The following is a 27,160-nucleotide window of genomic DNA, read 5'->3' as shown; positions in this document are numbered from 1 at the left end:
TTCTAGACCACAGGCTATTTGATTGGTTATTTATTTATTTATTTTACTTTGAAAGGGAAACATACAATATCTAAGACATATAAAATAGTATACACAACCATAAAATAAATCAGTAAAGTTTCCACAATAAAACAAACCAAATAATCAAGAGTAGATGATTATTGATATTATATATGATATTGATGAACATAAATATATATATATATATATATATATATATATATATATATATATATATATATATATATATATATATATATATATATATATATATATATAATAGTATATACATGCATATATACACACACACACACGCACGCACGCACGCAAGCACGCACGCACGCACGCACGCACGCACGCACGCACGCACGCACACACGCACACACATACACATTATATTAATATTATTGCTTTTATTTCTCTTCTTTTGCAATTTACTTGTACAAAGTATGAAGTAAAAGGATACTAATAAAGAAAATAAATAATTTATTGGATTATTTTCTTTAATAAAACGTAAATAAATGTGAACGCCCTTGCAGAAATGATAGTAAATCTCTTGAACCTTGAAACTAAAGTTGCTATGTTAGATAAAAGCAGCTCAATAAATCCATCGTGTAACCTTGCCCTTTTTAGGGTTCCTTACCTTCAAAGGAAAGAACGAAACCTTTATAGGATCACTTCGTTGTCCGTCAGTCCGTCAAGACCCTTTTCCTTAGGAACGCGTGGAGGTATCAAGTTGAAATTAATATCATATACTCAGGTTTGCAATCTCTTAAAGCAGTGAAAAACTAAAACGACGCAATCCAAAGATACAGCCGTTTATGTTCCATTTATATCGTATATTTTGACATTCGCAAAGGGCACTCCCCGTTGATTTAGAGTCATGAAATTTGGCAAGAAGCAATGTCATGTAGCACAAGTAAAAGTAAGTCCGAAAACCGTAAATTTGTAGTTATTTCACAAGTTTTTTTAAACTTGAAGATTTTGTACGGAACCGCTGTTGTGCGAGCCCGACTCGAACTTGACCGGTTTTTTTACTACAGCGGCAACTCTTCAAACGGAATTTACTCAAAGGTACGCCACATATCTGAACTCACCAACAAATTAACAGTTGGACCAATTTAGATTAAAAATGTCGAAGACTTGGATCAAAGTCACCTTGCGGTTAATAAATCGATATATATATATATATATATATATATATATATATATATATATATATATATATATATATATATATATATATATATATATATATATATATATATATATATATATATATATATATATATATATATATTTTCATCAATAAAAAAATAATACTTTTGACGAACCTGTTCAATCAAAAGTATTTTTGACTGGTTAAGAGATAAAATATCTGACTTGACAACAACTTTACTTACTCTATTGCAACACACACACACACACACACAGCGCGCGGTATATATATATATATATATGTATATAAATATATATATATATATATATAACGTGACGTAACATATATGTAACGTGAGTCCTGAAATGTATGGTATCATATACTTTTCTTTATTATTCAGATAAAAGGTAGAAGGGATTGTTAGTAATGGGGTCTAACAGCTCGACAGCTAGCAATGTACCCTTCAGGTCGAACTCCACGCGGTTCCCCTTAAACCATTGTGGTTCGATTTTTGTGGCTTCCTCAGGGTGGGCTAACTGACCTGTTTTCAACCTCACCTGTCATCTATCACTGGTGCCCTGCCAGTGTATACCATCAGCGCGGGCCGGGTCACTATTTCATTTAAAAAAAAAATACTCCAATTAAAAAATCGATTAACAATTAATTTATTTTTAGATCGATAAAAGTGAACGATATCACCATTAGAAACAACTATACTGTTTCACCTTTAAAAGTCATTTGTAAATCATTGCTTTCATTCCACTGTGGTCGGATCATCAATGAGTTGTGAATTAATGATCAATGTACGATACGTCTATCTATACAGAGTGTCCCGTAACCGCTCATTTACTACCATAGGTCAAGTCAATTTATAACTAACAAAATGGACCTTATGTAGTCTGATTAAATAAATAAATATTATTATATTATTATTATTATTTATCATTAAACAAAGATAAAAAAGCATTTATAAAAACTCATAATTAAATTCCCCGGGAAAGCCGGACCGTGAGTGAATTAGGGGCGAAACGGTGTATGCAGTTGAATCGATACAACGCGACGTCGCGGCCGGAACTAGGTCGTGTTCGTAGTGTACGCGGCATCGAACGACCGACATTTGCCCACTGACAATAAACAGTGGAGGAATATAAAAATATATAAACAAAAGCTCTACGTGTTTGTACGTAATTTGTTTCATCATCATCACCATCACCATATCGGCCGTTAACTGTCCATTGTTGAAAATAAGTGTAATAATTGGAGGGATTTTCCTTCTTGTTCCTTGCCACGCTTGGCAGGCGAGTTTTTTTTTAATGGGTGAAAATAGTACGGTAACCCCGCCTGCGCTATCGGGATACGCTGGCGGAGCACCAGTGAAGGGTGATAGATGAGAATGAAAACAGGCCAGTTAGCCCATCGTGATGAATTCATCTGGAATTAACCATGACAGTTTCCAGGGGGAACCGCGAGGTCGACCTGGTTGGGTATATTGCTAGCAATGGGATTCTCAGTCTCCATTACTAACAATCCCTTTCCCCCCTGGTAGGCGAGTTAGCAAACGTATTTAGGCTTTGTTGATGTTTTAGGAGGGTCGCTACTGTCCGTCTCTCGACCGTACAGTTGTCTTAATCGTCTCTTGAAACACCCACGAGAAAGGAATGGGTGGTCCATTCTATGCCGGGACCACACAGTGTAGATTTTAATTAGTTAATTTGTTTTAGTGTATACAAATGTAAAATTTTATAAAAACGTATGAAGATGTTTTATTGTGCCCCCGATTAAAATGTTTATAAATTACTGCTTTATATATGTATATTCCAAAGTATCCTGGAAGTGATCGCTGAATGTGATCTTTATTTTGTATTTTTTTTTAAATATTTATGAAAGCTTAGGCGCTTATTTATGATAGTTAGTGCAGGCGGGGTTACCAAACCATTTTCACCCATCAAAAAAAAAAAAACTATTTATCACGCAAAATTGTATGAAAAAGTTGACCCTCTTTTCTCGAAGCATTTGTATGGAGACACTCTATCTATATAATCTAAGGTCGTTGCTTATACATTTCCTTTCAATAATGTGACTGTGAAATAAAATCATGCTGTACTACGACCATAAATTAAAAAAAAGCAATTATGTTTTATTTTTTTTATCATCTCTTTCTAGCATAATGCTAAGGTAAAGGTCTGAACACACACTTAAAAACATTACCCTTTATTCTTTGGCATGCGTATAAAATAGAAATAATGGAAACTTATTCCGTATGCGTCGTCGAAAGTTGTCGACGAGTTAATAAAAAAAAGCTGTCTGTTCGACTTTTATTACAATACACCAGGAAGTTTATAATAAGTAAAGTTTGACTAGTTTAATATTGTGCCGCCGCTTGCAGTTGGTTGTCCATCTTACTGTGGAATTCTCTATTAGGTATTCTGTAGTCGGTGGTAAAAGTTTGTTAATACGAACTAAACTTGTATTTTATTTATTTATTCTTTAATTTTTTTTTATACCACTGAGGTGGCAAACAAGCATACGGCCCACCTGATGGTAAGTGGTTACCGTAGCCTATGAACACCTGCAATACCAGAGGTATTACGCGTGCGTTGCCGACCCTGAAGAAACCTCTTTACCCCTCTTTTGAAGAACCCCATGCTGTAGTCTCTTGGGAAAACCTCGGCAGGGAGCTCATTCCACAACCTGAGTGTTCGTGGGAGGAAACATCTCTGAAACCGCGCAGTACGCGACCATAGATGCTGTAGGACATGAGGATGAACTCGATGTCGATTAAAGATTTCATGTTAAAGTTATTCTCTCCTAGTTTAACCCTAGTTATTGTTTATTTATTTATTCATAGGAAAACCAGAGCTACACTACAGCAAATAGATACAGTTTAGGATCACAAAATAAGCCACTAGTAGGTTTCACAAGTAGCAACAATATAGATACAAGGCGCTGTACACATAGCAACAAAAATAGGAGTGAACAAAAAAAAAATGAACAAACAAAACAAAAACAAAAAAAAAATGATAAATAAAATACAAAGTAAAAATTAATTACAAGTATTTGGTTAAAATATCCATACAATAGTTATTCAAACTGGCTATGAATAGAAAATTGCCTACTCAGTTGGTCTCTCACTGATATTATGTTTTTCGAAAATAGATCTATATTAAAACTTTTAGAAATAGTATTAAAGTTGTTGCTAGCTCGCCAAAGGAACGAATTTTGTCTATAATTCGATGACACTAGTGGGACAAACAGAGTAGAATTATGCCTTCTAGACTTAATTGGTACATGTATTTTTAATTTTTGTAGTAGTTCAGGGCATTCAATCAATCATGTTTAGAAAAAATCTACTTTTATCATGAACACACACACATACACATAAAACGGCATGTTCCGTAAATACACACCACTATTGTAAATATTTGAATTTAGAACGTGCAATCAGCGGGTCAACCATGAAATGAAATTGCGAAATTTCGGTCTCAATTTCGCGTTTTTGTTTATACCAAAATCGGACCAATAAATGGAGTTCAACATTTCGTTCGTCATACATCCTATCATAAAAGTTCAAAGGAACAATATTTTAACATTTTTAATATTTCCAAACGGACGGATTTAACCAAATTATGTAATTTTAACATCAAATTTGTGTTTCGTTTGACTCCGAAATTTCGGAAAACATTTCATGGTAGGCCCTGAGGTGTTTACATATCGTTTTTGCTACGCAACAAAAAGAAAAAAAAAACACTGATGCACTATGGTAGGTATTACACATATATAATAATAATAATTATATATTTACACTATACTAGTTATCAGTGATTACTACACTAGGCTCTGTAGTGTGTTTCGTACCGCGACCTCCACGCGGTTCCCCTTGGAAACTATCATGGTTAATTCCTGATGAATTCATCATGATGGGCTAACTGACCTGTTTTCATTCTCATCTATCACCCTTCACTGGTGCTCCGCCAGCGTATCCCGTTAGCGCAGGAGGGGTTACCATACCATTTTCACCCATAAAAAAATACTAGCGGCCCGTCCCGGCTTAGCACGGGTGGACATTTTTACAACATTTTAAAAAGTGGTTCTTGTAACTTAACGATAATAGTTGGACATATAGTATCGCGAAGTTTTTTGTAGTTATCGATATTTTCTTCAATCTTGTAGAACATACTTTTGTTCTATCACCAATAGTTTCCGCAGCGCACGCGACGAAAGATATTTTATAGCATTTTTTTTACACCTTGAGTTACGTTACTAAAATTTTAGTAAAGATCCATAATGTTTTCTAGCAATAAATATATGCTATGTTACTCAGGGTGAATGTAGCTTTCTAATTGTGAAAGAATTTTTGAAAAAAAAAAAAAGTAATTCAATTGAGTTTCTTGCCAGTTCTTCTCAATTGGACCTATATACCGAACTGGACGGTAGGGTAAATATAAAATTATAATGTAAAAATTTGACGTTCATAAGCGGCTAAAATGTCCTACATGAATAAATGATTTTTGAATTTTGAATTTTGAATTTTGAATTTTGAAATCGGCGAAGTAGTTTTTGAGTTTATTCATTACAAACATACTTAAACACAAAAATACAAATCTTTCCTCTTTATAATATTATATGCAATATAGAATGGCAAAGGATTGACTGACAAGTGAAGATATTTTCCTCATCAGGTGAACAAATGTGCGAAAAACTTTTTCTCGCTTGTTGCTAACTTTATTATAAAGATCTATAGGTTTGTTTACTGATGAAGGAGGGATGTGATCATGAATAAATGTTCGTAACTTAATAGCGGGCCAGTACAAATGTTTTCGGAACATATTAACTTCGTGATTGATTGTGACAAGGCCTACATACTGAGCGCCGTTTGCTCTGGTTATATTATCGATAAATAGTATATTACATTAGGGCGGAAAGGGATAGTTAGCGACGGGGTCTAATAACCCCATTGCTAGTAACGTTACTCCACGTGTTTCACCCTGGAAACCATCGCGGTTACTTCTCGTGGAATTCTTCACGATGGGCTAACTGAGCTGCTTTCATTTTCACCGGTGCCACGTCAGCGTACACCGTTTGCACAAGCGGGGTTACCATACCATTTTATTACTAGCAATGGGGCTGTAAAACTCCATTGCTAACAATCCCTTTTCCCCCGGTAAAAATGGAAAGGTAGCCCCGCTCGCGCTATCGGTATACACCACACCACATAGTAAGGCACCAGTGGAAGATGATAGGTGAGAATGAATGCAGGTCAGTTGGCCCACCATGATGAATTCGACAAGAATTAACCATGATGGTTTCCAGGAGTAACCATGAGGGTCAATCTGAGCGGGTAAATTGCTAGCGAATGGTGCTATTAGACCTAATGACTAACATTTCATTTCCCCCTTGCTATCTGAGAAGTTGAGATATTTTTGCGTGAACGCATGAGAGAACGTACAAAAGAAGGTCAAACAAAACAGGTTTTTGAGAATGGAGGTTGTTAGAGATCTTGAGCAATTGTTTATTTATTTATTCTTTGCAGACATTAAAATATGTATACAGGGTGAATTTAACGCCTGATGGCATTCTCTACCAGTCAACCGTTACGCTCAACAGAAAAAGTAAAAGGCTATTGGACTAGTAATATCACTTGTTTCTCTTTGTCTACACTGTAAGAGATTTAGATATTTAATTGAATCTACATTATTAATTTCGTAAAATAATTTTTAGGCCGAATATTCCAGCGCTACAGTGACACCGTTGAAGGTGTATCGTGACCCCAGTTTTAAGAGGGCCGACCGCTTGGTTTATTTATAGACGGACCCTTGTTGCCTCTCGTGATTATTGCCACTTCATGTGTAGAGGCCGGGCAAATCTATGTGATTATAGCTCGTGTCTTCTATTTAATAATTATCAGATAATTGAGAGCGAGGGTATTTTGTACGTAAAGAAATTAACTTGAATTGGCGTGAATTTACTGGGTACAGAGGAATAACACCTGAGTCCTCAGGAATGGCAACGCATGGGGCGTATCATGGGCGAGACAGTATACTCTGTTTGTCCATGGTACTGCTCATGTCTAAGGCGACGGTTACCACTTTCCATCAGGTGGACCGTCAGCTTGTTTGCCATTTTAAGATGTATAAAAAAAAATTAGAACGTCTTAATATTTACTTATTTGTAGCCTAATGATAAACACAAACATGTTCCTTTAATAGGTTCGTATCCATTGTGGGGCGAAGGCCTCGTCCATTTCATTCCATTCTCGTTTATTGGTAGACCTATTCCAGGCTTTTCCAGTACATCTTCTAGTTCATCTCGGCAGCGTATCCTCGGATGTCCTACTGATTGTTCTATACATATGTTGAGCAGCGGAACTATGAACTAAATATCTAATACATTTATGTTAAAGCAATTATAAATCTAGTTTATTGTAGTCCATAAACCAGTAATTTCTTGAAACTACAGGGGTAAGGTTTTCCGCGTGGTCCCGGCATAGAATATGCATCTCTTCCTTTCTCGTGAGTGTCGTAAGAGGCGACTAAGGGAGAGCGAGGATGAGCAGCAGCGTCCCTCTTAAAACATCTCTAAAGCCTACCAATTCGCCTGCCAAGTGTAGTGACTCCCCCCAAGGGGGAGGTTTCTGTTCACCAGTGGACAGTTAAGGTTTAATATGATAATGACTAAGTTAAGAGATATGTTTAAAAAATTGACAACTTAGAATCGGTCCCATTGTGTACACTTTTGTAAATAATATTTTTTACGCGACTTAGAACGTCAAACAAGTTAAAATCAGTCACCCATGTCTCAACAACAGGATCTTCATAACTTTAGTAATCCTGCGCAGTGTAGGCGGTCAATTTGTAACAATGGTACATTTACACCTGACTGCCCCGTGACTACGCCCTATGAAAGCTGGGAAATCGGTTTTCTACAATGGAAAATAGGAAGCGGTGCGTAGACATTAACTAGTGGTTTCAGGCTGTGGCTAGTGCATGGAACGTTGACCAGCGTGGTCGGGCTCGTGTGGTGGACGCTTGATAAGAAAGTGGAACTGTTCAAGTATCGGTAATATGGATATCGAATCGATATTTATATATTGGGTTTCTCTAGACCAGACTTTTTCAAAGTGGGCGATAATGTCCCCTTGTGGGCTCTGCAGGTCTTAAGGGTAAGAGACCTAGAAAAAAAAATGGGAGCATTGTGTAGAGGCTTGGAGGGGGATTTGTTGATTTTGAAGTAATAGTGGTTTTTAAGTAGGCGAAAAAATGGGGGCGCTAAAAATAATTTATTGTCGAAGTGGGCAGTAGACAAAATAAGTCTGGGAACCCCTGCTCTAGACATTGACGGCGGAAAAAAGGGCATCACCCATTTTGATATTGCTCATATCGGTCGGATATCTATGTATTTTCGAATATGTTTTTTTTTAATGGGTGATGATGGAATAGTAACCCATTCTACGCTATCGGTATAGGCTGACGGGGCACCAGTGATAGATGATAGGTGAGAATGAAAAGACAGGTCAGTTAGCCCATCGTGTTGAATACACTTGGAATTCAGCACGATGGTTTCCAGGGGAACCCCGTGGAGGTCGACCTGATTGGATATATTGCTAGCAATGGAGTTCTTAGTCTCCATTATTAATAATCCCTCCCCCGTATTTCGAATATGTTAGAAATCTGTTATCCAATATTATTTTTTTGATGACATACATTTAAAATACTCGTTATTTGAACAGTTATATTCTTATTACTTATACCCTTTGAATATTGCTGTATATTACCTATCTATTACATACATATAGTGGATTCTGTATGTTGAATTCTATTTGAATTTTTCAAAATTATTTTCAAAAAGCAAAAGAATCCTTTCAATTCGCTTGTATTTTTGAATTTTTTTAAATTAGTTGACATAATTATATCTTCAGTACTGAACCGATTTTGATAGTTCTTTTTGCAATTGTTAAGTGGAGAATGTCGAAGGATATCCAAATCTTCAGAAGCGACGCGTATGTATAAGACTTGTTAGAATGAAATCCGAAGCCATAATTTTAAAACTCAATTCTTTCTTCCTACCCTTTAAATACCACGACAAAAAGGTACGTTATAAATTTTTCGGTTAATAAAAAAATGGACAAGTAATACATACGTTTACTTACATATTATTTAATACATTATTCAATGTCTAGACTTAATGGACGGGTACTCGAAACCTATGTTCACAATGACAAGGATATAAGACGCCTAAGACAAATGGACGAATGCTTTTAAGTCTTGTGTTTTATCGGACAAATTGCTATAATAAAAAAGTTATAGACTACATTCTACTTTTTTATTATTATATATTATATATATATATATATATATATATATATATATATATATATATATATATATATATATATATATATATATATATATATATATATATATATATATATATACACACCAAAAAATTCTATGCAACACATACAAATTTTAATTTTACAATGTGTTTTCGCATTAAATCCTTAGTATTTTTTTATTTATATTATTTTTTAATGCTTTTTTGATATTAAACAACAATTGTTTTTTTTCATTTATTTTTTAATTATCTTAATTAACAATAATTACGAGTAAGTACTGTATAAGTAAGGTGCCTAATCAACTAAACTTAAACTTGAATGGGTGATAATGGAGTGGTAACCCCACCCGCGCCATCGGTATACACTGGCGGAGCACCAGTGAAGGATGATAAGTGAGGATGAAGTAGGTCAGTTAGCCCATCGTAACGAATTCAACAAGAATTGTTCACGATGGTTTCCAGGGTGAACCACGTGGAGGTCGACCTAATACTGTTGCTGGCAAGGGGGCTCTCAAACTCCATTGCTAACAATCCTTTTCCCCCCGGACTCAGGTGTTATTCCTCTGTACCCTGTAAATTTACGCCATATCCCACCCTTCAAACCGAGACACAGCCATGCAAACACAACTGCTTTACGGTTGAAACACGAATGGGACAGAGGTACCCAAGCAAACGACTTTTGTACAAAGTCTCTCTCTCACAAAAAAGCAATATCCGATCTAATTAATATTCCGTCGTATTGTTTGTGGAAATATATTACGAGTATTTCCCTACGTATCGTGCCACTAAGTAATAGTGTTTGGTACCCATAAGCCATTAGGGACGTATGGGGGCCACTTTCACTTAGATTGGGCTGTACACTTATTAACAACGAGAGGTTTTGTGGATGGAGTGTATTTATTAATTTTGTGTGGTACAAAGGAATATTTACATTGTTGAATAACGAAATAATATTTAAAATGTGAATAAATAAAAAAAAAAAGGAAAATAGTTGTGTTGTAGCACTTCAGCTGCCCGCTAACGACATGATTTCTCGGGGGGAAAGGGATTGTTAGTAATGGAGTCAAATAGCCCCATTACTAGCAATATACCTTGTCAGGTCGAACTCCACGTGGTTCCTCCTGGAAACCATCGTGGCTAATTCTAGTTGAATTCGTCAGGATGGCGAGTGATTCCTTTATAACTTCTATATTTACTTTGTCTTAAAATTTCTGCATCTTTTTAATGCTTAAAAACTAATTATATTCATTAAATAATTAAATATAGACACGTCAAGATACATTGTGTGCGTAAGTATATAGAACACTGACAAAAAAACGAGTCAGCTAATTTGACAATTTTTGTAAATATTTAACAATTAGCCTGCGCCGGAATACGCAGGCGGAGCACCAGTGAAGGGTGATAGATGAGAATGAAAACAGGCCAGTTAGCCCATCATGATGAATTCATCAGGAATTAACCATGATAGTTTCCAGGGAGAACCGCGAGGAGGTCGACCTGGTTGGGTATACTGCTAGCAATGGGATTCTCAGTCTCCATTACTAACAATCCCTTTCCTCCCTCCAATAATAATTGAAGTCGCCATTTTGTATCGAGCGGAATTCTCTTGTACTTGAGACGATCAATCAATTATTACTAAACACATACGAAAATGATTAATTTATATGATAAATCATCAAAAACATCAAGTCTTGATTGCATGACACAAGTGTTATCAACAGCGCATGGTATTCCAAGTGGAGCTATTATGCTAATGATATTTTTAATGAACATACCAGCAAACGAACCTCTGTTTATTTCTGATGTTTGTCACCTTTGTTTACTGTAGCGAGGTTAATTATGTTGTTTAGAAGTCTCTTGATGGATTTAAGTGTCTAATATATTATGTGAAATGAGTGAGATTAATAGAAATATGTTAATAAATATATGATTTATTTATTTATTTATTACATCCACTGGGTGAGCCTTACAGTCTTCCAATACGCTCACCCAGGAAAGCATGAGTACAATAACATATAAAAAGGAATATTAAACAAAAATAACAAAAAATAATATAAAAAGATTTAACTCAAACAAAAAACGTGTGAACACAAATACTCTGTGGTCACCCGGCGAAACTCCAGCAAGTTGGAGGCAAATACATCCAATTGGGGATACTGGCTCAATAATAAATAAATAGCGGGGGAAGGGATTGTTAGTACTGGAGACTAACGGTCCTATTGCTAGCAATATATCCAAATAGGTTGACCTCCACGTGGTTCCCCCTGGAAACCATTGTGAACAATTCTTGTTGAATTCGTCACGATGGGCTAACTGACCTGCTTCATCCTCACCTATCATCTTTCACTGGTTCCCCGCCGGTGTATACTGATAGCGCGGGTGGAGTTGCCATTCCATTATCACCCATTAAAATAAAACCTATTTCAGCACGCTCCTTTAACTCACGTTAATTAAATAAAATAATATTACAAACATCATTGATATTTTTGCTAGTAGCCTGCCAAAGATAGTAGAAGCGGTTCAGATATATCTCGAGTCGGGTTAAATATCTTTATTATAATTTTGTATGTTAAAACACTAGGTTTATAACATTGATTTGGCTTTTGCTGTCATAATGTTATACATAATTATTTTTAATGAATAAATAAATATTCTTTCGGGTGGCTGTGGGTGGTGGAAACCACTTGCCATCAGGTAATGCAGCTTACCTCGTTTGCCTTCTGTTATAAAAAAAAAAAATATTTTTAATACAAATTTATTTATAGAACACTGATTATAAACGATTACGAGGTACAATATTTTGAGAATTCAGGACGATCGGAGTTTCTATACAATAAAGGCTTTATCATTCTATATTCCGAATCTGTCTGTCTGTCTGTTAATATTGTATCCGCACATTGTATTTGTATCCGGTATCTGTCAATTGATTCAAATAAATTATTTATTATTTTGTTGGAAAAAATATGGTTCGCATTTCAATCTATTTTAGGGTTCCGTACGTATTGTTCGCTTCTCTACCTCACAATGAGATGTCGTGTCGGAGGGATCAACCTATATTGATCAGTTTTTTTGAATACATATACGTACATTTTTTTGCATGCCTTTAACTGCTGACCAGAAGCCTGCCTCTTAAGAGGTTTTGCCACTAGTTGCCATGTTTGGCAAGCAGATTGGCAACCACAGTTAGCTTTAAAAGATGTTTTAAGAGGGACCCTGCTGCCCATCTATCATTATCCCATATTAAGAGGCAAGTAATGATATATTACCATATATCATTACTTGCGGGGGGAAAGGGATTGTTAGTTATGGAGACTGAGAATTCTATTGCTAGCAATATTGCTAGCAATTGGGTATATGCCCAACCAGGTCGACCTCCTCGCGGTCCCCCCTGGAAACTATCATGGTTAATTCCTGATGAATTCATCATGATGGGATAACTGGCCTGTTTTCATTCTCATCTATCACCCTTCACTGGTGCTCCGCCAGCGTATCCCGTTAGCACAGGCGGGGTTACTATACCATTTTCACCCATCAAAAAAAAATCATTACTGCATCTTACGATACCCACGGGCAAGGAAGAGATGGCCTATGCCGGGACCACACGGTTTTTTTAATTAATTGTCTATAAATACTGGAAAAAAATTTTTTTTTTTTATTTTAAACTTATTTGATGTTAGATAATTAGATGTGTCTGTGTGGAGAATTTTAGCATTTTATATAGAAATAAGACATTTTACTACAGTAACAGCAACGTTTTACCATCACACAGCTCACCACTAACAGGGAATTCGTCCTTACTTGCTAGAAAATAGTCGTGCACGACCAGACTGTGAAATGAGCTCCCTGTCTATGTTTTCTCTACTAATGATGAGACTACAGTAAAAATGTTTAAAAATGGAACGTATTAAGTTTTTTTTTTCAGTTCATAGGCTAGGCCATTAGTCGGGCTTTTTTTTTGATGGGTGAAAATGGTATGGTAACCCCGTCTGCGCTAACGGGATACGCTGGCAGAGCACCAGTGAAGGGTGATAGATGAGAATGAAAACAGGCCAGTTAGCCCATCATGATGAATTCATCAAGAATTAACCATGATAGTTTCCAGGGAGAACCGCGAGGAGGTCGACCTGGTTGGGTATATTGCTAGCAATGGGATTCTCAGTCTCCATTACTAACAATCCGTTTCCCCCCATCAGTCGGGCTACGCTTGTTCGCTATCTTTGTGGTAAAGACAAAAATAAATAAATAGTAGTTTAAATTTTATCCAAATACACAAGTCAATAATTTATTTTTGTGTCCAACATACCTATAAGTATGATTTACACGAACATTTTGGTTTCGAAATACTTAAACAACGTTCGTTTTTAATATAAATATTTATATCCAGAATTGTTATTCTTGATCTACGTATTTGTCTATGGTTTGATTTGTACGTTTGATGTCAGTCTGACATACGTCAGCGGTACGATTTTCAAAGGCGGTAATTGCAACAACAATTCGTTGTTTATATACAATGTATATTGTACAAACATACAGAGATATAATCGTAGTAGTCTGAATATTAAATAGACGACGACACGACGCGACGCGACGCGACGCGACGCGAGGCTCAGTATTTTATTTAAAATTCGCATCACGGAACGTTGGGTACGGCGCGCGCGCGTTGTGTAACGCGGTACTGCGCACGCGCAATATGTCGTCCCTACAGACAAATGAGTTAGGAGACGAGGAAACTTATACAAACACAAATTTGTGATTTTCTGCAAACAACATTTATCTCGAACTACGTCGAACTGTTTTGGTTTTTAATTTTCAAAGAATTAGATAAATTCAGAATGTATGTTAAAAATAATGCATCTATATTTCGTGGATATCGACTTTTCTGGGTCTTGTCTGGATTCAAAGTTGAAAGAAAATGCAATTGAACGTACGAAAATTGGAGAGGGGTCGTGTTTGTTGAAAATGATCCAAATATTTATTATTTAGACAAGGACATGTAAATGATGATGACAACATAAATCGAGTCCCGTTCCGAGGGGAACTTATATCGCGGGCTTCTGAAATAGTTCAATAATTTAACAATAACTACATACGAGGAAACGGAACTTATATATTATTTGATATATATATATATATATATATATATATATATATATATATATATATATATATATATATCAAATAATATATATGTTCCGTTGTTTATATATGTATATATTTTTTTTTCCCAAAGAAGGTTATCGTCAGGCAGGCGGCCGGTCGTGGGATAAGGATAGGAAGATGATGATATATATATATATATATATATATATATATATATATATATATATATATATATATATATATATATATTCCATTTTAATTCCTATTTATTTTTAATTGATAAATTATGTATACAAACTTGTTGTTCCTTGTAAAAATATTAACACTCATAATACTAAAGGGGGTTGGGGCTGTGGTTCCCCCTGGAAACCATCGTGAACAATTCTTGTTGAATTCGTCACGATGGGCTAATTGACCTGCTTCATCCTCACCTATCATTTTTCACTGGTGCCCCGCCGGTGTATACCGATAGCGCGGGTAAGGTTACCATACCATTATCACCCATAAAAAAATACCCTGAACTTGAACATATCCTATAGCTAGTTTTAGATTAATAATAGGTTAATAGAAGGTAAGATAGAAAGAAGGAGGGGAAGAGGGAGACTAAGGTATAGTTACATCAGGTAGATCAAGGAAACAGTTGGTGTCGTGTCGTATCAAGAGGTGAAGAGACTCGCTGAAAATCGTAGTGAGTGGCAAGAGCTCCGTCGACAAGAGCGCAGCTCTTAAATAGAATAGATAGGTTTTAAAACGAGAACATTAGCGGTAGATACGATTGGAGTTTGTTTTTTTTTTACGGTAAAATCTATTCGTGACGGTTATTTACGTTCTTTAGTACTTAACAAATTTGTATGATAATTGGTTTGTATGTAAATATTTATAATAACAGCGATTAATGAACAGAAATAGAATATTAAGTTAGATATGTACTACAGCAGAGTCGCGGAATAAATAAATGACGTGTACCCGTATTTTATGCTAATTATCCTTAAACATGTGTGTAAGGAAATTTGCACATACAAAGTTGCTACACATACACATACAAAAGCACTCGCTTTTGCCCATAACTTGTACGTGTGGGTTTTACAAGTAAATGACCAATTCTAGACGGAACATTAAGATAAAACATGCACCAGACTTTAAGTTACCGGAGGGAGACTTTGTACAAAAGTCTATTGCTTAAGGTACCTCTGTACCGTACGTGTTTCTACTGTGAAGCAGTTGTATTTGCATGGCTGTGTTTCGGTTCGAAGGGTGGGATATGGCGTGAATTTACAGGGTACAGAGGAATAACACCTGAGTTCTCAGGAATGGTAACACATGGGGGGTATCATGGGCGAAACAGTATACTTTATTATGTCCATGGTACTGCTCATATCTATAGGCGACGGTTACCACTTTCTATCCGGTGGGCCGTCAGCTCGTTTGCCATTCTAAGTTGTATAAAAAAAAAAGAATATTGTTGGCAAATATAAATAAATGAAAAAAAAAATTAACAATATAATTAAAAACTAAAACAAAAATAAATTACAAATAATAAAAATAAATACAAGTGTGCGTATGTGTGTGGCAATGTACTGCGACATAGGTCCACGTCCAGCATACTACTGATATGCCACGCTTTATAAAATTGTACCTTTGTCAAACCGTCAATTTTTGTTTTAAAACAAAAAGTTTGTTTTACGACCCCGCGTCCACTTCCTTGTTTTTGTTTTTTAATAATCAATTAAACCCATGCCCTTGACATAAATTATAAACCCATCGATGCGTAAATGTAATTTTTTTATGGTATTACTCGCTCAACAAGTTATGTTACCATGTCGCAAAAACAATACCCATAAAGTTACAAAGTCAAATTTTTTTTTGTAAATATTTTTAATGAATGCCAAATAAGTTAACGACCCACCAAACGGGAAACGGTAACTGCCTATAACGTGAAAAGTACAATTGGTCTTTTTAAATATACTGTGACGCCTAAGGCAATCTTCATGCGTTGCCATTCCTGAGAACTATGTAATTTATTATTATCATTATCATATCAGCCTTTTACTGTCCACTGATGGACATAAGTCTCCCTTTTGGGGGTTATGCCAATAGTTAGCACGCTTGGTAGACGGATTGGCAACCGCAATTAGGCTTTGGAGATTTTTTTTATATACAACTTAGAATAGCAAACAAGCTGACAGTCCACCTGATGGAAAGTGGTAACCGTCGCCTATAGGTATGAGCAGTGCCATGGACATAACAGAGTATACTGTTTCGCCCATGATACCCCCCATGCGTTGCCATTCCTGAGGACTCAGATGTTATTCCTCTGTACCCAGTAAATTCACGCCAGATGTTTAAAAAGGTACGCTGCTGCCCATCGTTCGCCCTCCTTTAGTCGCCTCTTACGACACCCACGGGAAAGAAAGGGGTGGCCTGTTCTATGCCGGGGCAAACTTTTTAGTATTTATTTTTATTTTTTGATCTATCTTTAAAATCGTCATCACCATATCATCGATTATGTAATCGAAATCGAGATTTTTATTCATTTTATCACCAAATAATATAGTTACGACCGTGGTCCAAACGGCTGACTTTCTCTGCCGTCAATCGTGTTAGCAACGCCTACTTTTGTCCGTGTGTATTGTTTCCGCGGAAACTGGTCATTATGGCCATTCTTTGCCTTGAGTTACAACGTTATCTCCACCAATATAGGTACTAACTAGCTTTTATCCACGGCTTCGTCCGCTTGACCGGGATACGTTTCATAAGGAGCGACTAAGGAAGGCCGAGGGATGGACAGCAGCATCCCTCTTAAAACATTATCAAAGGTCAAATTGCGGTTGTCAAACTGCCTGCCAAACGTAGCGATTACTGGTAAAACTACCTTTATGGGGAAGGCTTGAAGCAGTGGACAGTTAGCGCCTAAAATAATAATAAAATTAATTAATTAATTAATAACATTCTTTTAACACAAACATTTAGATTAATCTATCTCATTCAATGAGTGTTATTTTGTATTGTGTCACTTTTGTTTCGTGTCGTTTTTTTCTCATAAAAGATCAAAATAGATTTTAGTAAAATCGATTATAGAACGTCGATTTTTTATGGTTTGATCAGAAACATCTAAATTTTTTTTCTTCGAATCGATAAACCAAATTTTTTATTTGTATTACATACATATCATTTCTATTTACCCGGAAGAAACATGTCGATTGAAAAAATTGTTACAGAAATATTTATTCTTCAAGGACAAAAATATTTTTTTACATTTCTTTATTTATTTAAGTATACTTTTAAGTCAAATAATCATTTCGCAGGCAAAACCATAGATGACAGTTAGTATATTCTATCTGTTACTACCATAAACATTGTTCTAGAAGGTCGAAATCTACATAAATTTTCTATGGAGACCACACTCTAGTCTCGTCAAGGATATCTTTAATTTTTCCTTAATTTTTATTATACATATATCTATAACATGTTACAATAAGGTAAAAGATTTAAGGTTAACACACCACGGTTGGTTTCCTGCAGTGGGTCTCCTCAATAATTATAATAAATTCATATCGAGAAATGTCAGGCTCCATGCAATCTTCTCTATAAGGAACGTCCTGCACAACCGGTCGCGCAGTTTGCTTTCCAAGAAATCACATTAAATTATCGATTGGATCGATCAATCAATAATGTAATAGATACTCTTTATTGTTTCCTCCAAAAGATTACAATAGTAAACTTATTGTAGATACAAACAATTACAAGAAATGATCACAGTGATAAAACAATGGGCGACCTTTTTTTTGCAACACAGGGGGCAAACGAGCATGCGGCTCACCTGATGGTAAGTGACTACCGCCGCCCATGATCACCCACAACACCAAAGGCATTGCAGGTGTGCTGCCGGCCTTTTAAAAAGGAATATGCTCTTTTCTTGAAGGTTACGATGATCTTATCCCTAAAAGCGATCTCTTCCAGGCAACCTTTAGGTCGAAATGAGTAATTAATGAATGGATTTATCCAGATGGTCTGCAAAGCAAAATATGAATCTATCCGGCTCAAAGGACCATTTCTGTGTAGCTCTGGGAGAGTGCACCGTAGGTTGTTTGCTGGATACGTGAATAAAGGAACACTTTTTATTACACAGGACACTTTTATAAAGTATTTTGGACATACAACGTTATAATACAAGAAAACACGTCTTTTCGGTACGGTAATTGAAGCAAGAGAGTTTTACTGTTGCCATGACAAAAATAAAATTTTAAATATTTATTGGGTTGCCAACAAGTAATATTACAAAATTGTAACTAGACGATGTCTGTACGTGGAAAATATTTGAGAATAATTGATATGAAGTGTCTTAATAAAACTAACAGAAGCCAAAGCAATACTCTTGATTTATTTCGTCAGGTCGCCTGTCTGACAGTTTGTTCCGGTATCACGCAAAAACTATTGCACCAAATTGTATACAGTTTTCATAGTTATGTTTCTGAAGATGTAACTTCAAATCTGGTATGAGTTTTATCTCGATACGCCATCTAGAAGTGGTATATTCCGTTACTTTTCCTATTTCTGAAATCCACGCTAAAAAGCTAGTACGTAAGCTAGTAATAAATAAAAATATTATTGCCAATTATGTAAAAAAAAAAGATTGTATCATTAAAAATAATTAAACTTGTGTCCGAAGAGAATCGCTGCAACTGCGACGCAATTACCGTATTCATGCCGAAGAAGACTTCCGGATAAATCGTAACAATTGTCGGAAGCGATAATCATATAAATATCTTAAAAAATATATAATAAAGTTCAGTGGTTGCCCATGCTACAGGGTACAAGACCTCATTTCGTTATTTTTCTCTTCATTACCATCCGTTTCAACTCTCCTTTTATCAGGGGGGGGGGAGGGAATTGTTAGTAATGGGGTCTAACTGACGCATTGCCAGCAACACACTCTCATATCATGTCGATCTCCACGTGTTTCCCCCAGGAAACCATCGTGGTTAATTCTAGTGGAATACGTCACGATGGCTAACTGACCTGCTTTCATCGTCACCTATCATCCGTCACTGGTGCCACGCCAGCGTATAACGAAAGAGCAGGTTACCATTCCATTATCATCCATTAAAAAAACACTCTCCTTTTATCAAGTTTAAAACAAAATAGTCAAATAAGAAGAATTACGAAAGAGATATATCGAGCAAGAATGAATGGAGATGTCGGTAGGGGCCGCCCTAGACGGACGTATGTTGACCAAATAGGCGACGTGCTGAAGAAGGACTAAATTAAAAGTACCCGTAACCGGCGAGCGTGTATGAAAAGATTGATGAATGTGGAAGAAGCGAAAGAGTTGTATTGTTTCTGCCTACCCTAATGGGAGACAGGCGTGACAGATATGTATGCATGTATGCACCAAAATAGTTTATTAAACACTGTTCCTAATCTTGCGATTGGTAACTGGTCATCGTCATCATATCAGCCTTTGACTGTCCACTGCTGAACATAAACTTCCCACTAGGGGAAGGATTTCCCCGGATTGGCAACCGCAGTGATACTTTGGAGATGTTTTAAGTGGGACGCTGCTGTTTATTCCTCGCCTCGATAACTGATTACCACTGTCTTTTTTTATTATACCACTTAGAATGGAAAACAAGCTGACGGCCCACCTGATGGAAAGTGGTAACCGTCGCCTATAGACATGAGCAGTACCATGGGCATAACAGAGTATACTGTTTTGCCCATGACACCCCCCATGCGCTGTCATTCCTGAGGACTCGGGTGTTATTCCTCTGTACCCAGTAAATTCACGCCATATCCCACCCTTCAAATCGAAACACAGCCATGCAAACACAACTGCTTCACGGTTGAAACACGAATGGGACATAGGTACCCAAGCAATCGACTTTTGTACAAAGTCTTAACCTCTTGCTTTCTAACTTCCCATATAGTTATAATGATCTCATCAAAAATACTTTGGGAGCTTTGAATTAAGTAATAAATTTCGTATTCCCACTGTACGCGGCTCATAAATAACAAGCACGCTTGTTATACATTTTGAGTTTTCTATTACTTGACTGTGGATTCTAATATGTAATTTATTTTTTTCTTTGTAGAATTAAAAACTGTAGTTAATAAATATATAATAAATATATTTATTCATGTCTCCTCACGAACAACTCAAATTTACATATAAGCATTTAGGATACGATAAAATTAAAATAATATGGAACTTTGCTTTGCTGGAACTTGTCTCTAATAAATTAAGACCTGTAGTACAGATCACCAGGTCCCCAACCGATATGTGTTTAAATAATAATTAAACAAAATACATTGCACTGAAATTACACAATCCAAAAATAAAAATAAAAAAACAATAATTAATAGTAGGAGATAAAAAAATAACAATAAAGTTAATAATATATATCGATATATATGTTATATATCGTTAAGTGTCCACTGCTGAACATAGGCCTTTGTCTTGAGTTTTGTCAGTAGTAGTAGATAGGTGGGGTTTCTTTAATGGGTGATAATGGAATAGTAACCTCACTTGCGCTATCGGTATACACCGGCGGGGTACCAGTGAAGGATGATAGATGAGGATGAAGTAGGTCAGTTAGCCCATCGTGACGGATTCAATAAGAATTGTTCACGATGGTTTTCAAGGGGTATTACGTGAAGATTCGACCTAATAGGACATATTGTTAACAATGGGGCTGTCAAACTGCATTGCTAACAACCCCTTTCCCGCTAGATAGGCAGGTTAGTAACATACAAGTAGATACATATATATTATATAAAAAAGTTTACACAAAAATATTTTCTAAATTAAAGGCTACATGGTCTAAAATAGCAAATATTTTTCGTATATCAATAATTATTGATTGAAAGCGAAAGAGGCTTGTTTGTATTGAAGCATTTGGCGTTCCATTGTTTCTGCCTACCCTAATGGGAGACAGGCGTGACAGACATGTATGTATGTATGTATTGATTGACGCCACTGATTTGAGCAATTGTATTGCAATTTCGCGTAGAAATAAATATAATTTGATAGATGTTTTCACGTAATAGTGTGTGTGTAAACTTTCTAAAAAATCTCCGGTACATACGAGTACATACATACAAAGAACATGTCAGAAATGATGATAATGATAAACTAGATAAAGGTCAGGTGATGTCAAAATATAGATATGTACAACAATAGCACTTTTCCGGTTGGTTTATGTAACCAGTAATTATCCATAATTACACATGCTTATAATATTATCATTTATATAATATTTATTTCGCAGATAATACTTATAAAGTGTCTAAGCATGAAATAAATATACTGCAATCAATGTTACTTAATAAATCAGTACTTGATAAAAATGTTACAATATTAATTAAAAAGTTTTAAAATTATGATTATTTTTTATTCCAGAATAGACCGGGCTACCGCTGACATGAAGTATTAACGCAATACAAGTCGGATCATTATAATCAAAGCTGGGAACAAGTGAAGTGACCGCCTGCGCCCGCGCAACCGCGCCGCACACTCCAACCTCTAACCGCCATTCCACTGCCGCGAGCCTACATTGGAGCACGCGTCGCGATCGCATCTCTATTTATTTCTTTCGAAATAGTAACTCATTTGTTGTGGTGTATTACAACCTGTTTGCTACAATTCAATTGTTGTGTATCCATTTGAATTTCCGTTCGTACGTGTTCGAGTGAACAATTTCTCCTTAACGGACAAGTGCATTGAGTAAGTGTAGAGAAGGCTACATTCCAAACCGGTGTCGTTCTTTAATGGACGAGGTGTATACTCTGTGTGTGTTTCATTAGTTAGCGAGGGAAGTGACTGTGTTCCGCGGGGTTCTGTGAACTGGACGAAGCCCTTGTGATTTAATGACAAGTAGCTCACCGATGCTCAGTTTCCCGAACAGAATGTAATAGTACATAGACAAAAAGTAGCCAATTTAAAAGAAAAATGGCTCGAGGAACACTGAGCGAAAATGAACGCCAATGCCTAGACGGCGACGCAAAAAACCAAATGGATCGTCGACAAGAAACGGAAAAAACTCTAAGTGGTGATTGTAAGCCGAACGGATTGCGAGTCCGCTTCCTGGATGAGGAAGGAAAGACCGAGAGGACGGTGAGCGCGGACGAGGTCGATTACTCGGTATCTAAAGTGAAAAAGATACACATATTGAAAAACAGAAGCTCGAGCGAGACGAGCATACTTCTAAGGAATCCATCGCTGATGAAGAGGCACTCGAGCGTCGAGCGCCGCTTCAGCGATGGTAATACTGATAACCTTAATAACAACTCTATGAGTGAAAATCTCAATGGAAGGATATCAATTTTGAAAAATTCCAATTCTGATAATCTAGATAAGACTGAGAACGAGACAGATCAAACCAAAGACGCTAATGGGCTGAGCTTTAAGAAGAATTGTAACGTATATAGCGTAAACCAGGCGAAGACGTTGACGCCAGAGCGAAAGAAATCGTTACCTCTCACAATGCCAAGATTGATAGGCCATAAATTGCAAGAGAACGGACAGTGCAAATCTATTTTGCCAGCTGAGGTATGCCTTGCTGATGGAGCTTCTGGGAAAGACTTCACATCGCGCGCCATCGGGCGGCTGTCTAGAGGTTTGGGGAAACTTCTTCGACGCACCAATAGTGTGCGAATCAGCGATCCAGATCCAGTTTACAAGGTGGCTTATCTTGGCAACGTTCTCACTGGCTGGGCGAGAGGTAAGACAGTTTTAATTTATTTCTGAACATAGAAACATGTTTATCAAACACAAAACGAGTTCATGACACACATTATCTATTACTATATTTCACGTAAATCAAATTAAATTCATAAGTTTGAAAGTAGACATATATAAATAGTTAAATTTCTTAACTACAAATTCAGAAAATTAGGCGATTTGTAAAAGTTTGTTTGCAATATTTATAAAAGAACATACTTTTTAAATAATCATTTATGAACATAATAATAAAAAAAGGTTAGAAAATTGTGTTCTTTGTAAACAAACAATGTAAACACTTATATAATTTGTTTCTTGAATATTTAAAGTAACAAATTTAATACTGAATTAACAGAGCAGGCCGTTTGTTCGATGTAATTTCTTACATAGCCAGCTTGGTTGGTTGTAGAATAATAAAATAACAGTTATGCGGTAAACTGTATGCGTTCTAGCGTGTTTAATACTTCAAACTTCATCATAATTTGAATTTAATTCAACGTTGCTTAAATGGTTCAAGGCTAATCATTCAACCAAATCATTGAGTTCTTAAATGACGAATAGAGTATTCTATTTCGGCAGCTCGCTCTGTGTTAGTTGAGATCGCTGATTACGTAGTTCGAATATTAAATATACGAGTGAGTGTATTTATACTCATTAATCATATGTTGCATATTGATAAATAATAATTAATTATAATCATAAATGTCATTTTAATATCATGATATTATTGCTTATTGAAATAAGTATTATCAGCAATATTTACATTTTGTTTATTTCTGTTTAATTTAATAAAATTTTATCAGGAATTATCAAATTTTAATCTTCCCTATAATTAATTCTTGCATACATCAGCTTAATTTATAAATATCTGATAAAAAAAATCTGAACCTTCGCAAAAACTTTAAACAATTTTCAAAATTATTAAATATTAAAAATATTTGATAAGCCGATAACTTTGTACTAGACTTTTTCTATGCCATTTTCCAAAATTAACATGAATTCAAAGGTTTTTATTTTTTAATCTCATTTACAAATCAAACACTTAAAAACTTGTAATATATTATATTATAAAATAAAATTTCAAATTAATAATATAACACTTGCAAGTTACACAACAAATGTTTCTTTGTAACACAAAAAGTAAAATGATCAATCTTTTAATTCGCACGCTTGCAATTATACACTTTTATTTTATTTGAAAGGATTTACTTATACTCGTAGATTAATTCCATTTATAAAATATAAATGTATTCTAAATAGATTTATAAATTTATGACTATTAAAAGTTTAACATTTGAATATTTAATATTAAAACAACAAACTATAACATAAATTAAAATACTAATTATTTCATAATAATTTTACTGTACTTTCCTTACTTAAACGCTTACATTTCGCTAGTCTGTATCAGAATTATCGTGAAAAAATTGTAACAACTACTAAACGTTCAACATTAATTATTTATCAAAAACTTTCATTTATAATTTGCAAGTTTTTTATTATTCTCGTGTAATAATTGCGAAGAATTCTCTTAGAACACTCGTTCACTATTAACATAATCTTTGAAATGTAGAATGTTCATCTGGTACTTGATAATTAGATCACAAAGTGTGTAAACTAAATGACATCGTCTTCCCAAGTGTGCAAGTGTCTCGTGTAATAATTGTAAATAATGCAAGTCATTTCTCTTAGAACACTCGTTCACTATTTACATAATCTTTGAAATGTAGAATGTTCATCTGGTACTTGACAATTAGATCACAAAGTGTGTAAAATGACATCGTCTTCCGAAGTGTGCAAGTGTCTCGTGTAATAATGGCAAAGAATGCAAGTCATTTCTCTTAGAACACTCGTTCACTATTAACATAATCTTTGAAATGTAGAATGTTCATCTGGTACTTGACAATTAGATCACAAAGTGTGTAAACTAAATGACATCGTCTTCCCAAGTGTGCAAGTGTCTCGTGTAATAATTGCAAATAATGCAAGTCATTTCTCTTAGAACACTCGTTCACTATTAACATAATCTTTGAAATGTAGAATGTACATCTGGTACTTGGCAATTAGATCACTAAGTGTGTAAAATGACATCGTCTTCCGAAGTGTGCAAGTGTCTCGTGTAATAATTGCAAAGAATGCAAGTCATTTCTTTTAGAACACACGTTCACTATTAACATAATCTTTGAAATGTAGAATGTTCATCTGGTACTTGACAATTAGATCACAAAGTGTGTAAACTAAATGACATCGTCTTCCGAAGCGTGCAAGTGTCTCTGTTTATTTGAACGCTTATTAATTACTATTAATGAACTGTGAATATTTACAAATTAACAGTGAACCAACTGACCTCTGCAGTACGGTTAGTCGAAAAATGTTTATAGTAATTAGTTACTTTACAAAACAATTGTGTTTTGTATTATTTTTTTATGATCTTCGTCTTGCAGGGGAAATTATATATTTTCTGATTAGAATTTATTACTTTCGCAAGTCTTAAAGACTATACATGAAATTTCTCGTACTACAATTATTATATTCGATTGCCATCTTGCAACCCTAATGCGGAATATAAAAATTGCGATTAAAAAACAGGTGTTGGTTATAAAACGGCGAAAATTGGAAGTTGTATGTATTTTTCGATTCTAAATCATAATAATATAAAATGAAAAAAAAAAATTGTCCAAAAAATAAAAATAAAAATTTTTGGGGAGGGTCACTCTTATCATTGAGGGGTATGAAAAATAGATGTTGGCCGATTCTCTTTTGGCCGAGGAGTATGGTAACAAACACCGCGACACGAGAATTTTATATATTAGATAAACTAGAATAAGATCAGTATTGGAAATTAGTTAAATTACGACGTATGGTACTACAATACTTGTTCATTAATTAATAATTAATATAGTGAAAGAAGCAACTATCATACATATAAACAATTAGCTTAAAAAAGTTTTTATCAAGAGTTGTTATCACTGAAAGTATTTTAGTCACATTATCGTCAAGGTAATGTTTATTAATTTTCTAACAAACATACAACACTACTTTGTATCGTATATATTCTTCTAAACATATCGTAATACCGAACTGGTTGAATCTCGTCAGAGTTATCATATTTAACTTTGTACCAGATAAGGCCAGGCAGATATGAAATTATAAAGGAACAATGTTCCCATCATCTACTTAAATGTAAGGTTGAGGCAGCCTCTTTGTAATAAGGCAATTTATTCTCAATTGATGTCAAGAGCTGAGGTCAAACGTGCTGTGCGATAGTGAAAGTGAGATCTGCATCTACTGAGACGGAATCCTGATCTTCACGTACCTACTTTTACTTGGTCCAAAATCGCGGTATGTTTGTTTGGTTACAGATGTTCACTCCACTACGTATTCATTGTGCGTGTAATGTTTATGACTAATCTATTTGGATTTCTTATCTATCCATTTTATATACACCAGTTTTTGGTAGACATCTTCAAAGGAAGAACGGAAGGTCTATGTAGTAGTGAAATTAAATCCTAAACAAATTACAATGCAGACTAAATGATTAAATGTAATAAATGGAATATCGTAAACAAGATGCGTCTTTTTTTATATACAACTTAGAATGGCAAACAAGCTGACGGCCCACCTGATGGAAAGTGGTAACCGTCGCCTATAGACATGAGCTGTACCATGGACATAACAGAGTATACTGTTTCGCCCATGATACCCCCCATGCGTTGCCATTCCTGAGGACTCAGGTGTTATTCCTCTGTACCCAGTAAATTCACGCCATATTCCACCCTTCAAATCGAAACACAGCCATGCGAACACAACTGCTTCACGGTTGAAACACGAATGGGACAGAGGTACCCAAG

At 35.4% G+C, this 27,160-nt stretch overlaps 1 protein-coding gene across 1 annotated transcript in view; it reads left to right on the top strand.

Moving 5' to 3' along the window:
- LOC113522730 (uncharacterized) overlaps positions 1 to 27,160 on the top strand; it is a 151,875-nt gene that overhangs the window by 9,880 nt on the left and 114,835 nt on the right. The window contains exon 2 of the mRNA XM_026908522.3: positions 21,990 to 23,310. Coding sequence (XP_026764323.2) covers positions 22,539 to 23,310 — 772 coding nt within the window. The 5' untranslated portion in view covers positions 21,990 to 22,538. The remainder of the gene's footprint in view (positions 1 to 21,989; positions 23,311 to 27,160) is intronic.

Source organism: Galleria mellonella, unplaced genomic scaffold, assembly GCF_026898425.1.
Source record: "Galleria mellonella isolate WM207_F2 unplaced genomic scaffold, CSIRO_AGI_GalMel_v1 utg1917, whole genome shotgun sequence".
NCBI classification, from domain to species: Eukaryota; Metazoa; Arthropoda; class Insecta; order Lepidoptera; family Pyralidae; genus Galleria; species Galleria mellonella.
Note: the sequence above shows the minus strand (reverse complement) of the source record. Positions and strands in the feature narration are given on the sequence as shown.